At 42.5% G+C, this 15,695-nt stretch overlaps 1 protein-coding gene across 2 annotated transcripts in view; it reads right to left on the bottom strand.

Annotated features, from left to right (window-relative positions):
- The window catches only part of Scamp1 (secretory carrier membrane protein 1), a 102,308-nt gene extending 94,044 nt beyond the window's left edge, over window positions 1-8,264 (bottom strand). The window contains exon 1 of one of the 2 annotated variants that reach the window (XM_020184107.2): window positions 8,093-8,264. In XM_020184107.2, the coding sequence (XP_020039696.2) occupies window positions 8,093-8,149 (57 nt within the window). In that variant the 5' untranslated portion in view covers window positions 8,150-8,264. The remainder of the gene's footprint in view (window positions 1-8,092) is intronic. The other variant, XM_020184106.2, reaches the window with a different exon arrangement.
- Between the last annotated feature and the right edge of the window lie 7,431 nt (window positions 8,265-15,695).

Here is a 15,695-nt window from a genome sequence, read left to right on the forward strand (position 1 = left end):
CACTTTAAATGTGTAGAAAGAAGGGTGCAGGCTTCACAAGACACTAAAATTCTTCAAGATATGGCAACGTCCCTGTAGTTGCAGAGTTTCTGAAGAACAGGAAAGGCTCTCCGAAGCCCTATTGCGATGATTCCTACTCCAGGACTTCCTTTGGGCCAGGTACCTTTGGTACATGAGCTGAGCATGCCTACTTAACTACTGAGGACTGCTCCCTCAGCAAAGGCTGAGGCTCAGAGCATAGCCACTCCCTAGAATTTAAAGTTGAGATGATCAGATCCCTCCCCCAACATGCAATATTCACAAAATGGCCTGTACAGGTACAGAAATGGAACAACTGGCAGTTTCAGACAGTTAAAAAAAAACCTTCAGATATAAAAATCTCTACCTTAGCATCTCTATAGGACATCCTAGTTCTGTTTGAATTCCATTAAGTGGCTGGAGAATACCAAAAGAATTCATTCAGGCTGTTCTGATATCTTGAAAGAAAATCTAAGTCCAGCTACTTGGGAGGTGGAGAGAGTAGGATCACAGTTCAAGACCAGCCCAAGCAAAGAAAGTTAGCAAGACCCTATCTCAAACAAGATGTACATGGTGGTGCACAACTACATCCCAGTTATGCAAGAGGCAGAGGTACAGAGGCAGCAGTTGAACCTGGTCCTGGGAAAAAAGGACAAGACCCTACCTGAAAAATAACAAAAGCAAAAAGGGGTGGGGGTGTGGCTTGACTGGTAGAATGCTTGCTAGGCAAGTGCAAGGCCCTGAGTTCAAGTCCCAGTACCACAAAAAAATAGAAATAAAAATCTCTATATGTTAGAACAAAATCTACTTGCATGTAAACTTTGCCAATTACCCTTAAATTCTTTTGCTGAAACAACACATAATAGGTTTATTCTCTAAGAACACTCCAAGTATCTGATGATACTTTAGTGATTGACTAAATCCACTGAGCAGTTTCACACTTAAGTTGTTCTTCCTGATACTTGCTTCCAGACCCAAGATCTTTCTGACTACCTTCTTTGGACAAATTCTAACCATGTTCAAACCTCTCTTCACACAGACACTTGGCACTGAGAACAGTACATGAGTGATCAGGCCAGAATGGAATATCGTAATCTTCAGCCACTGGCCATACATCTCATTAATCCAATTTTTTTTCAGCAACTATATCACACTGGTGGTTCAACTAACAAAATAACCAATACATTTCTTGGATTTGCTTTTATCACTACTAAATATCAAGTGTTCTTCTTCCTAAAAAATCTTTTTTGGTGGTATCAATGTAAGAACAACTTACTTTCAGATTTCTCACGGTCATCATCAAGTGTGACTGTTGTTAGAGCCATGAGGCCCAAATATACCTGTGTGTGAACACTAGCTTTGCCAGATGGTGCTGCAGCCTTCCACTGTAGCTCCTGAGAGCCTCCGCTGACCCTAAGTAAAGAAGACTGCCTCGAAACAGAATCACAGATATGGGTTTTAAGGCATGGTTTGAACTCTTATATAAGAGTAAAGAATTGCTAAGAGACTTGTACCAGCCTGGACTGAAAAGGGACAGATATTTCAAAATGAAGAGAGATTTCTGGGCTCTCAGCTTTAAAAGGGCAGGAAGCAAGCCAAACAGCTACCCAGTGCAAACAGAGGTTATATTTTATATGAAAAAAAAAGGACCTCTCAGACTGGAGCCAAAACCAGAAGAAAGTAACAGAGGAGGGAACAACTTCCAGGTAGCTGAACTGGGTCCTAACCAAGGAGCACTCATTTCTCCCAAAGTAAGGGACCCTAACAACAAGTGCAACAAGTGCCTGGTCAGATTCCAGAATCACTGTGAACCAGCATGTGCTAAGTGTATCCCACTGCTCTATTTTAACAGGGGTGCCTGCTGAGGTTATTCTGTCCCTGTCTCACCATTTTTGTTGTTGTTGTTTTGTTTCGTTTGGGGTTTTTGTTTTTTTTTTTTGTGGTACTATGGTTCAAACTCGGGGCTTACACCTTGAGCCACTCCACCAGTTATTTTTTGTCATGGATGTTTTTTAGATAGGATCTTGAGAACTATTTGCTTGGGTCTGGCTTCAAACCACGATCCTCCTGATCTCTGCCTCCTAAGGAGATAGGACTATAGGACTGAGCCACCAGTGCCTGGCTTGTCTCACCATTTTATGCTGGGTACAGCCTCACAGTTCATAGATCTCTGCCAAGAAGTATACCAGCTCCTGTCAAAAAGCAGCATCTGGGGCTAAGGGAGGGGATGGGGGAAGGGAGGAGAAATGACCCAAACACTGTATGCACATATGAATAAAAAAAAAAAAAAAGCAGCATCTAACCCTCCCACCCCTTTTTTTGAATCCAAGATGATCTGGTGGGTTGTTTTGGTCAGAAGAATGTGGCAGAAATGACGGATGACTCAAGAAGCCTTGTAGCTTCAGCTCTTGCCCTCCTGGAACACTTCTCTACTGTATAAAAAGTCCAGGCCATTCCTACTAGAGAAGTCACATGAAAGGGAACCAACTGCTGCCCACACTGATGGCTCAAAGGAGCAGGAGTGAGGACATCTTAAACTATGCAGTCAAGCTGTCAGATGACTGAAGCCACATGACTGGCTCTACGTAAGAGCATTTTTTTAGAAAAGGCCAGCTAAATCTAACTCAAACAGCAGAATCATGAACAAATAATTGTTTTAAGCCACTATGTTTTGAGATGGTTGCATATTAAGATAACTGAGACAGTGATTAATAAAATCATAGAGCATCTTAAAATAGGCAGAATCTTAACTGTGTCAAATACAATCACAGCTCAACACATGCTTTTAAAAATATTAACCTGAGGGAAATAGAGCAAGAATTCATGCAGTTGACATGAATACCAGATTATAAATTATAATCACTATGCCTCTGATTGATGGAAGATTAAGTTTTCAAAGTGTGACTGTTACAGAGGAAATCTTCAGAATCCCTTCCCAGTGCCATCCAATCTCCAGTCTCAAGATGTTAAATAGATGGAGAACATGGACTTACTGAAAATGGCACTGCAGATACAAAGGAGATAGGGCAGGTGACGCCCTAGATTCTGTAGTATGAATAGGTGGTACAATGATCTGCATGGCTGTGTCCCAAAATTCCCATGTCGACACCTAATCGACAAGGTGACGGTACAAGAGCATGAGGCCTACGGGAAGTCATTAAGTCATGAGGACTCTGCCCTCATGAATGGCATCAATGACCTTGTAAAAGAGGTCTCAGACAGATGCTTCCCATTGAAGGCACCAGGTATGAGGATCACTGATTCAGATAAACACTCAATCTGCCAACACCTTGATCTTAGACTTCCCAGTTTCCAGAATTGTGGGCAAAAAATTTCTGCTATTTATAAATTGTCCATTGTAAGGTATTTTACTAGAGCAGCCCAAATGGGCTAAAAGACAAATGATAATCAACCTTGAATTATGGATTATTTTTAACAACAAGAGGTTTTTATTGTTGTTGTTGTTGTTTGAGACAGGATCTCAGTATGCAGCCCAGACTGGCCTCGAAATCATGATCCTCCTGCCTCCACACCCCAAATGCTGGGATTACATGCATGCACCACCTCATTCAGGTCAACTAAACTCTTTAAGATACCACAAAAATTACTATAACTTAAAATATAACATAAGTAAGAATAATAAATTATAGTCCATTTTAAAAAGATTAGAGGGGCTGGGGATGTAGCTCAGTGGTAGAGTACTTGCCTAGCATGCACAAGACCCTGGGTTCAATCCTCAGTACTGCAAAAATAAATACAAAAACCAAAAGATTACAGTACTCCCCAAGGCATTCTACAAGAATTTAGAAATCAAACCCTATCTATACTACATTTTTCTTTAAACATACATACCTCTGGTAATACTTAATTTGTAAATCAGGCATAGTAAGAAATTAATGTAACTAATAAAATAGATCATTTCTGGAAGTTTCCACTTAATATTTTCCAAAGGGAGATGACCGAATGCCAAAACCAAGGGTGGGGGAAGGAGGTCTTTATTTAAATAGAGTACAATTAAATTTTGAGGTCAAAACCTTGTGTTTGATTTTAATATTAAATTATTCTACTGAAGGGTCCATGTGTAGTGAAAAAGCTCTAGAATTCACACAGCCATGATCTAACCTAGCAGAATGACCTAGGGCAAAGCACTTAATTATATTTAGCCCTGACTCCTTGGCTCTGATCTGCCAACCAGCTAATACTAGCATTTCAAAAGAGCCAAAGGAGCATGAATCTCACCAAATTAATAGTTAAGAATACTGTGGTTGTCTAGTTAAATACAACTTTTTGGATTACTATTAACACTAACTAAAGCCACCACACGCGGAGCACTTCCTACATGCTACAGGGATATTCACGGGCTCCTATTAGGAGTAGATACTTCATCCCATTTTAGAGGATGGAAAACTGAGGATTAAAAAAGTAACTTTCCAAGGCCCTGCAGCTTGAGTAATGATAAAACCAGGATCAAATCTAGGCCTTTTAAAACTCTTGAGCCAAAACTACTTAGCTCTACCCTTGCTGCTTCTCCATAGAGCCTCAAGTCTAAGTTCCAAATAAGACCCAAGGAGCACATATGGTGCCACCAGCAATGCACTATCTGGATGCTTGTGCTCTGACATCAACTCCACACAATCTGCACATAGGTGCAAAACTATTAGCAAGTTAGCCTCTCTGGGCTTTGTTTTTTCATCCATAAAATGACATTTGACTCAAAATATTTTAGGATTTACTCTTCCCAACTCTGAAATTCTGATTCTCCTTACATTTGAAAAGTTACATTAATTTAGGGCCAACCATGGTGGCATGTGACTGTAATTCGTTACTAGGGAGGCAGAGATAGGAGAATTGCAGTCTGAGGTAAGACCCTATTAAGAAACAAACTAAGCCAAAAAAGGTACAATAGAGCACCTGTGTAGCAAGCACAAGACCCTGAGTTTAATCCCATTTCTGCCAAAAAAAAATTAAATTATGTTAATTTAAATGCTATTTTCATGACTTTTCTAACTCAATCACTTATATTAATATGCAAAAGCATATTAGATGGTCTAAAGATACTCTGCTAATTAATTTCTCCCTCCTATGAACAAACTGCACTATTTTGGCATTTAATCATCGGTTTTTTTTTTTTTTTTTTTTTGGTTTTGTTTTGCTAACTTGCAGAAGCCTACATTATTGACCTCTGCTGGTTATTAGACTCTCCTATTTTACTTTACAGTCCTGTTTGTCTCCTTATTAGACTAATATCCATAACAATAGAAATAGTTCTTCAATATCTGTTGGTAAATGAAAACTGAGTGGGGGCTGATGGAGTGGCTCAAGTGGTAGAATGCCTGCCTAACAAGCTTGAGGCCCTGAGTTCAAACCCTAGTACTGGAGGAAAAAAAAAAAATCCTGAAAAAAGATACACACATACAGCAATTCTTCAATAAATACATGTTGACTATGTCAAAAATATTTTTCCTCTTTAAAACTACATTTTAGTAACTCAAGAGTGGATTTTTACAAATTTCCAAATAATAAAATACTTTTTTTATTACTACAGATTTTCAGTCACTTCAAGTTTCTTGATGTATAATAAAATTCAAATTTCATAAAGCCATTCACTAAACCTAGCACAACCACTGAAATAAAGCAGGTACTCAAAAACAATTAAATGAACTAGATCCAAAAAATAATGTTACAATATAGCCAATAAAATCAAGTAAGCCACTGTGCATGTGACCATACTCAGAAATGATTTTCATGACATGGTTAAATGAACACATTTGCAAAAGTGTTCCTAACAGTGAAAGAAAAGAAATGTTAAAGAACAAATACAATGATTATCATCAAACAGGAGTTAATCACCAAGTTTGGATGATAGAAAATGTAAAATTATCAAGCAAAATTTGAAAACAAAAATGACCAGAAAGTAATATAAAATGAGTTTAGAAACTTTTTAGATTTAAGTAGACAATATCAAAAACCACTTTTACACAGAAGGAAGCATAGCAAAAAGAAGAAAAGAACAACATCCAGATGTACACTCCTTTGAGAAGTGGTAGGGCAGTTGTACACAAGCGGGAAGATAAAGGATCAGGTCCAGTGACAGTGCTGCAGCAGTCACAAAAATACTGAATGATCACGAGGAACATGTGTGCCATCAAACCTTCCTTAAACCTAAATTATCCATCCCTGAAAGCATTTTACAGACTTGGGTAATCAATGTCTTGCGTGTATTCACTTATGGAAAATTAAAAAAGCTTTATAATATGTCACAGTGAATACTTAAAACCACTTTTGCATTTGGAATTATGATACCTCAGCAATCTTACACATGGCAGAAGAGGGAAGTGTCAAGGCAACATTAGATGTCACAAAAGGGCAGTCTGGGCTAAGAAGATGACAATATCTTGCCTTAACAAGAGAACTTACTATGAAATGGGCCATGAAATGGATGACCAAATAGAAAATCAACAGCCATCTGGAAAGATGCTAAACAAACACCATTAATGAAGAATTGGATTTAGGAGGAACTAACAGGTTCTTAATGTTCTATTTTCAAATATTTTTAAGTAACACTCATTTGGCAAATTATCAAATGTCTCTATAGGGTTCTGTGATTTAATAATAATTCAATTTTCCACAACATGTGAGTCAGAACTGGGGTGGGGAGGCGAGTTCTCCTTAAAAATGCAACCAAATGGGGAGGATGGAGGCACGGCTCAAGCGGTACAACACCAGCCTGGCAGCATGAAGCCCTGAGTTCAAACCTCAAGACCAAAAAAAAAAAAAAAGAACCACATAATCTGGGGGGAGTGGGGAATGGAATCCTGAAAATTACTTGAAATGGAATCATGATTGAGTCTATTTCTCCAACGTGAGTCAAGTTGTCAATTACTAAAATAAGTTGTCATTTCATTAAAATAATCTTCCACTAAATTGTCAGGCTACCCGTTAGATATGTTTTCCTGTTGCAGGATTCCCAATGAGCGCTAAAACCAAATGTAAACAAAGTAACACTTGTGTGACCACAAATTAGAGTTACTATTTCACTTACGTGACTTACTACACATTAAAAATACTACTACACATGGCCAGGGGAGAGGAAGAAACAACTAACAGTTGGAAACAAATTGCACTTGCTAAACCGTAGGCTCATTAAGAAACCCCGGGCACTTTCAAAGAGAGTTTGGACGTTGCACTCATTTAAGAGCGGACGGTGCCTTCCTTTGCGGGTTTCTGTGCCAAGCACTTCCGAAGCTGGGGATGATAAAGTGACTCCACTAAGGAAAGCGGCTCTCGTGGGAAATAGTATCCTCAAATAGCCCCAGAGCAGCAGTGACAGTGACGCACTAAACGCTTGGAAAATATCCAACCGTTTACCTCGATGGGAGCAGCTAGGTGGGAAGATGTCGTCCACGTGCACACTATTGTCTTCCAGATATGTTTATTTAATTTTGACTTCTGCTTGGATGTTAATTCCTTAACCTCCGCCTAATGTGGCGGGGGGGGCTCTGGCAACGCCGCTGGTGGCATCTGGGCGCAACACGAGTTTAAATAATAACACTATCTTTTTCTTCTTAATTGTAGCGTCTTGGTGCCCTCACCTCTCTCCTCCACAACTCTGCCATCACCCCACGCAGCACTTCACTGCCGCCTCCTCGGGTCCCCATGACAACCCCACCCCAGGGCGGGCCCCCCTCGGCCGTCTCGGGGGGGCCCCCACCCCGGCTAGCCAGCCACACCTGTCGGGCAAGTGACAACTCCACCTGTCCTGGCTCCAGTGGGGCTCCCCGCTTCCGAGAGTAAGGCCGGGACCCCTGCTTAGCGCGCCAGTCCAGTCTCAGTGAGGGCACGACCCTCCTCAGCAGGTGACGTGGGGCGGGGCGGCCCAACGCCGAGCTGTGGCGGCTCCAACCCAAACCTCAACCTAGTGACGCGACCCCCAAAAACGAGGGGCGGCAGCCCCGCGTCCCTCTCTGGGCTGCACAGGGAACCGATGGGCGGGCGCAGAGAGCGCGCAGGAACTCGTCTGTTGGCACAAACAACGACGCGTCGCGATGGCGAGAGACGCGGATCCCACGCTCACCTTGAAAGGGTTGTTGAGATCCGGATCCGCAAAGGGGTTACTGTCAAAATCCGACATCTCCCTCGCGCTCGGCGTCAGCCACCCGACCCAGGCGCAGAGAGAGAGAGACCAGGCGAGGCCGCCGCCCCCCTGCGCGCTCACGTCGCCGCCGCCGCCGCTGCCGCCAAGCAGATCCGGGTACAGCTCGCGGGGCCACCCAGCCGGCCCTGCCACTGAGCATGCCCGGTGCGCCGGCTTCCGGCCCGCGGCGCCGCTCTCGTTCGGCTTCCCGTTCCATTGGGCCTGGATCCAACGCTCCAGGCTTTGACTACGGTCGAATAAGGACCAGAGGCGGAGGGAGTCAGGAATTCAGGGCGCGCGAAGGTGATGCGTCCTGCATTTGGGGCGCGCATTCGAGGAGTTGTTGGGTCTGCCTGGACTCGATTATAGGGATGTGGGGTTAAAACCGGCGAACCTGGGACCCGCTGAGCAAGTGACTTGAGGATGAGATGGTATATTGTGGAAAGACTCACCCCATCCCACTTGGCAGGTTGGGACGCGGGTGTACACCTGGGAGGAGTGGCTTTGGATCCATGCTTCCGGCACGCGGCTGCGGAGGCGGTGAAGTTGGGGGGGGAGAAGGAAAAAATGTCAACCATTGTCGCCGAAGATAACGCCCCGGGGCCCGGCCCTATTTAATGAATTTTGCGCACTCCAGACACCACCTGGGAATCCCAACCTTCCGTTTCCCGGTTTCTCTGGCTCTGCTAAATCACAGAGAATGGGTTAGCGCTGCCGATCCGAACTCACTCCAAGAATGATTGGGAGAAGAGGTTCAATACTGGGCTCTGCCTTTATCCTTCCTTTCCACCCCGACATGATGCGGGGTTGGAGGGGCAGGGAGAAAGAAAGGAGAAGGTGGCAGGAGCCCTCAAGTTAATGGTAGTGGAAGAAAAAATGCCCGTTTTTTGTTTGCTTTTAGGTGTTTGGGTGCAGAGTTTGCACCTCTTGGTTTTTCCTATTTCCTTTCTAGCACCAGAAATGATTCTTGAAAAATGTGTATGTGTCCAGACATTAGTGTCATTCGTTGCACCACCCCCGAACTTGAAAGGGCATGACTTTCCCCTGTATTGTCTTGTTTCCATCCTAACAGTAAAGCGCTTATATGAAGCTACAAAGAGCTTTTTGACCTGGGGAGTGTTTAAGAATTGGATATCCTTAGTATTTTGAAGGGCTTGCACTATGCAAAGTCACCTAGGAAATGATACATTCTCCCCAATATGAAAACACAAGCTAGAGATGATGGAGAAAAACAAGCAAACACGTTTACTGTAATCTCCCTTTGATGGGATCCAGTTTGTGATGACAAAATAATGCTTCTGAGCGTCAACTACCTAGTAAGTGGCAACAGATGAGAATGAACGTGGTAAGAGCAGTAAGATTCCAGATTTGAAAAAACAAGCAACCTATTGTGCTCACCTTCATATCTAAGACAGCAATCTTGTATCTGGTTCATAACAGGTCTCAAAACTGTTGAGGTGGGGCTAGAGGGTTTGGGGGTGTGGCTCAAGTGGTAGAGCACCTGCCTAGCAAGCCCAAGACCCTTGCCAAAAAAAGTGTTGCATTTGAATCTCAATTCTAATAATTACTTTGTGCTACTCACTTCACCCCTCTGAATTTGTAAAAGGTTATTTAAGAATAAAATAAGATAAGATACAAACGTGCCTTGCATGTGTTTATAGCCTAATTGGTTGAAAGTCTGAAAATGGCAAGGGGAACCAGTCCATTGTTCAGTGCAGTGCCTCATCTCGCCTGAGTTTGACCTTATGGAAGTGATTCTCACTACTTTGGCCCTCATTCCTCCCACCTGCCCTCCAGATGACTCAATCAGTATCTATTCATTATGCAGCTACTATGTTCCAAGACAATAAGAATCAGCTGAGCCTGCATTGCAGGATGGAAATTTCCAACCACGCTCTGCTTACAGCTAAAGACGTTAGCGCTTAATACGAAGGCATAAGACTCCAGTGTTACGGAATCACTTGGTGTACATGTTAAAGGTGCAGACACCCATGGGCTGAAGACCTGGCTCAAGTGGTACAACACTCAGGCTAGAAGTCCCTAATTGAGATATGGTTTAAAAAAAAAAACAGACACCCATCTCTCCATACATCCTTTCCCTGAGACCTCAAAGGATCTGAGGTAGAGACCATGTATCTGCACTTATTTTTAAAATGTCTTCATAGAATTACATTATTTTACATAAATAATATGCATAAAATGGATTCATAGCATAAATACTGGTTAAATTAACAACTTTGTATGCTCCTTTTAGTATTCTTAAATATTATATATCTATATTCACATATTTATACCTCTCACATAACCACACAGAAATACATATTCTCACGCTGAATCTTGACATTGTGAAAAATGGAGAGAATGGACATTTTTCTGCATCTTGTTTTTCTCAGTGATACTGTGGCAGAGTTTCTCGGCAAGATGTGAAGGTTTCTTACTCCAGCATGGAGTATCACTTTTTATGTGTGTCATGATGATAGAGGACAAAGGGGTGGGAAGCATGGCCTAATGGACATGCCTCCAAATCAAGAACTATACATCTAATCCATTCTTTTAAAAACTGAAAGGCGGCATATTTAAAGGACCTCCTTCCTGAGGTCGTTCTGATAGTGATGAGGTAGAGTCACACTTCTCGAACACTGATATAGGATGTTCAGGTAGATGGTCCCTAGGTGAAGCTAAAATTACAGGACCTGAAAGCTAAAAGAGCCCTTACCCTTTTTATGACAGATGTAGAAACTGAGTTTGAACAGGGTTAGTAATTTACTTCAGTGATCAAGGAAGTGAACAGGGGAACTGGGAGCAGAATTCATGTCTTTTGACACATTTCAGACATTTAATTGATAGGTTTGGTTAATAGTAATTTCACATAGGAAGTACCATGTGCAAGGTAGAGAGGAATCAGTTCATTTGTTGTAGGAGTTCATTTTCTAGAAGCTGTCTCCTAAATAAGGTACACTAAAGGATGAAGAATCAAAACTAGTTTCTAGGCCCTGCTGTGTGACATTGGTCATATTAATCCACATTTCTGACCTGAGTTTCTATCAATAAACTAGTCCATCAATCAACAAATATTTCTTGAGCACCTACTAAGAGGAAGCAATGCTTTAGAGGCTGGGGAGAAAACAGTGTGTGCCAGACATAAGAGTAGAACCTGCTCCAAACAACTTCCCAAAAGGCCTACAAAATGGTTAAATGATACCTCAGGTCCTTGAACAGCTGTAACAGCCTCTTAATCTGTGACAGTGGCTCACTTCTGCCTAACCCTGTTCTCTTTTCCCTTAAGGTATGTCCCATACAATTATCATGCCTTTTCTCAGTCTGACAAATGGAATTTGTACAAGGGCTATCATCTGAAATTCATATTTTCTTCACTGGCTAGCATATAGCTGATATATGCTGAGAAAATGCCAATTTAAACATTTACTTTTATAACTTCAAAAAGTTCACTAGATTCTGAGTTAACTGAATTGAAATCCATCATCTCTCAAAGTGGACACAGACTTCAGATTTGCTACTGCATCTGCTGATAAAGACACCCATGGAGCACTTCTGGCTCCCTATTCTGTCACTGCTATTTTTTCCAGGAGGTATCAGAGGAGATGAAGGTACTGTGTGATGAACTAAATAATAGCCCCCAAATATATCCATATTCGAATCCCTGTAACCTATAATTACCTCACCTTACATGGCAAAAGGGACTTTGCAGCTTTAACTAACATTGAGGACCTTGAGATGGGAAGATTATTCTAGATTATCCAATCAAGGCTAATGCAATCAAATGAGTTCTTAAAAGTGCAGTTGGAAGGCAAGTGTTGCCAACTTTGAAAATGGTTCTTGAGCCAAGAACAGTGAGTAGCCTATAGCAGCTGAGATGAACCCTCAGCTGACAGCCAATAAGGAAGTGGAGTTACCAGTCTTACAACCTCAAGGAACTGAATGCTTGCCTTAGGTTCCACTACTCATCTCCACTATCACCTGCCATGGTTTGGATATGAAGTGTCCCAATAAGGGGCTCATTGTGTATTGAAGACTTGGACCCTGATACAAGAAGTGTTCAAGTAGGACTTTGGAGAAATTATTGGGTCATGAGGACTCTGTCTTCAGTGGACTAATCCATTGATAGATTCAAAACTTGAATAGACTATTGGGAGGTGGTCTCTGGTTGGAGAAGGTGGGTTACTGGTAACAAGTCTTTGAAAAGTGTCTTGCCCTGGTCCATCCCTATGTGTCCCTCTCTCTGCTTCCTGTCCACCACGAGGTGAGTAACTTCGCTGTACTGTGTATTCACTCCCTACCATGACGTTCAGCTTCACTTGAGACCAATGGCAATGGAAGCAGCCAACCATGCTCTGACACGATGAGCCAAAAGAAGGTTTTCTTCTTCTAGGTTGATCTTTCTCAGACACTTATTACAGTGACACCACCCTAATCTAAACTATCAATTTCTCACTTGGATCATTGCAATAGCCTCTTAACTAAGATCCTAATTCTGTCCTTGTGCCCCTACCATTTATTGTCAGTACAGGACCAAATTGAGTCTTTTAAAATCTAAGTTAGATCATGTCACTCAGCACTCAAAGCCCTCTGATAACTTCCCAGCTGCATCCTTACGATGGCCCTAGCAAGGCCCTATGGAATCTGGGCCTTATCATCCTTCTAATTTTATTTCCTAGCATTCTCCCTGGCATTTTTCTGTCCCAGTTACCCTGACCTCACAGTCTAACATCTACCCCAGCCATGCTCTCACCACAGAGCCTTTGTTATTTTGGTCCCTCTGCGTAGGATTCAGTTCTTCCCATGACTGGGTGTTCACTCACACACCTCCTTCAAGTTTGTGCTCAAATGTTACTTTCTCAGTAGGGCTTTCCCTGCCCATCCTTTTAAACATTTTGGGGGGGGGATGGGACTGGGGTTTAAAGGCTAGGCTTAGTGCTCAAAAAGCAGGTGCTCTACTGCTTGAGCCACACCTCCATTCCATTTTGTTCTGCTTATTTTGAAGATGGGATCTCTCGAGCTATTTGCCCTGACTGGCCTTGAGCTGTGAGCCTCCCAATCTCAACCTCCAAGTACCTAAGATTATAGGCATGAGCTATATATATGTCCAGCCCTTTTAAACATTTTAATGCTCTGCTGTCTACCTCTTCTTCCTTCACTTCCTCCTCTTTCTCCAGAGTACTTTTTACCATTTCACATGCTTACTGTTGCCAGTGGAATGTAAGCTCTTTGAGGGCAGGGATGTTTGTCAGGTTTGATCAAGAGGCAGTCTTCACGGTTAAAACATAATAGTAATGGCCCATTACAGTGTGTCCAGTGAATGAATTTACCCAACAGAGGTAATAACACTGCCTTCTAGAATTGTAAGAATTCAGAGAAATCCTAATAAATGGTAACTGTTATGCTTGAAGGATAATTAGTAGCTCAAGAAATTGATAGAATTAAAGAGCTAATAAGTCAAGGAATAAAGAGGTAAAAACAAAAGTGCGAAAAAGTAGTTTAAGATAGGCAAAGACAATAGGCAACAGAGACATTCAGAGAAGAGGGTCTGGAGTGGCCTGTGGCAGCTTCACAGGAAAGGAGAGATTTACCAATGCCTGGTTGCTGGGAGCCGACAGGTGCATAGAATAAGCTGCGTGTTTGAGTTTGGCACAGCCCCAAACTGCAGAAGGGAGCAAACATAGTTATGCCCAGTAATTTGCACACTTGGATTGGCACAGCCTCAGCTGCAGAAGTGGGCAAGATGCAGTACACCTGTTTTTCCTAAGACGTTTATGTTCAGAGAGAAGCTGTCACAGGTTTCTCCTGTTCCAGAGGATTACAATGTCACATCCCCTCCCTGGAGAATCACCTCTCCACCTCTGTTGCGACTGTATATAATAAACTCACAAGAGGTGGAAGTTGCTGGTGTGTCTCCATCAGAGCACACAGCCTACCTGGCCCCAGCTTTGTGCATGTTTGGTCTTTTGTCTGTTTGTCTTTTCTGGCATCTATCACCCCCCAGTTAAGATTTCTAGGACAAGCTCGTGCAGGACATGAGACCTGGTGACACTGGTATCAGCATGAAGCATGGAAAGGGAAAAGGAACACAGCTGTTGGGGAATAAACATAAGCATAACACAAATGTGAAAGAGTACATGCAGGAAGAGCTTTCCCCATCCACATTCACTGTGGGAGTGATGGCAGGGAAGGTAGCAAAGGAAGAAGTGCTCTTTCCTTCCCACAGGTGTTTTGGTAGAATGAGCTATTAGCCTCAACTCAGTGGGTTGACCACTAGCAAACCACAGGTTCACTCACCACCCATTTTCCAGCTCACTGCCTCCCAAGCTCACCACCTAAGCCAACCCCAGCCCAAACAGTTGTTCAAAGTAACCACAGTTTCTCATAGAATTATATGTTGTTCAAGAGACCAAATGGTCTGAATATACTCCAGATAATTTTGTCACAGTGGCCTTCTTTTACTATTTATTATATAAAAGTATTTGGTATGTCAGGCGCCAACAGTTCATACCTATAATCCTAGCAACTTGGGATGCTGAGATCGGGAAGACAGAGTTGAGGCCAGCCAGGGCAAAAAGTCTGAAAGACTCCATCTCATCTCAACAGAAAAAAGCTGGGCATGTTAGCATGTGTCCGTCATCCTAGCTATGGCAGAAAAATGTTAAATAGGAGGATCATGGTCCAAGCCAGCCTGGGCTAAAAGCCAGACACTATCTCCAAAATAACCAGAGCAAAAATAGCTGCAAGCATGGCTCAAGCAGTCGAGTGTCTGCCCAGTAAGCATGTAAGCCCTGAGTTCAAAACCCAGTATCACCAAAAAAGTATGTTTTGAGTTTCAGTTTATCTATACAGCACATAATCCCTTCTACCAAGAGCCCATCTCCCACTCAACCTCTAATTCCAGTCAGTCCTGCAGAGCTAATTTCCAATGATATGTCTTATATAGCTCACTAGACAACTCTAAGCCAAATTCATCTCTTTTTCCTATATCATATATTAGTTCAATATCTTTGTTAGAGAATTCATAATAGATCTGTGTCCTCTGGGCATGAAGCTATTATGCCCATATGTGGTAAGCTCTGTATTGATGTTTCTGTGTGAATGAGTGCATCTAGATCTGTCTCCATGACGTGAGCTTCTGAAGGCAGGAAGAAGCTCCATCTTTATATCCCTTCCTCACAGGGCCTAGCACAGCATCCAGCTCAGAGGAAGTACTCAACAAATACAAGTGTTTATTGTTAAGACTGCTAAACTTCTAAAAAAAGATTGCCAGCCAGCCAAGTAACCCTAGCATGGTGTTGAATACCTGTAATCCTAGCACTGGGGAGGCAGAGGCAGGAGGATCTTAAGTTTGAGGCCAACCTGGAAAATATGTGGAGAGAGAGAGAGAAAATGGAGACTTCCACTTAACATCTTTGGTCAGAGTAAGTTTAATATAAGATTAAAAGCAGGACTAGCATCTGGCATGGTGGCTCAAATCTGAATCCTGCTTACTTGGGAGGTAAAGATTGGGAGGATTGCAATTTGAAGCCAGTCAGGGCAAAAA

The sequence above is a fragment of the Castor canadensis genome, chromosome 6 (genome assembly GCF_047511655.1).
Source record: "Castor canadensis chromosome 6, mCasCan1.hap1v2, whole genome shotgun sequence".
NCBI lineage: Eukaryota > Metazoa > Chordata > Mammalia > Rodentia > Castoridae > Castor > Castor canadensis.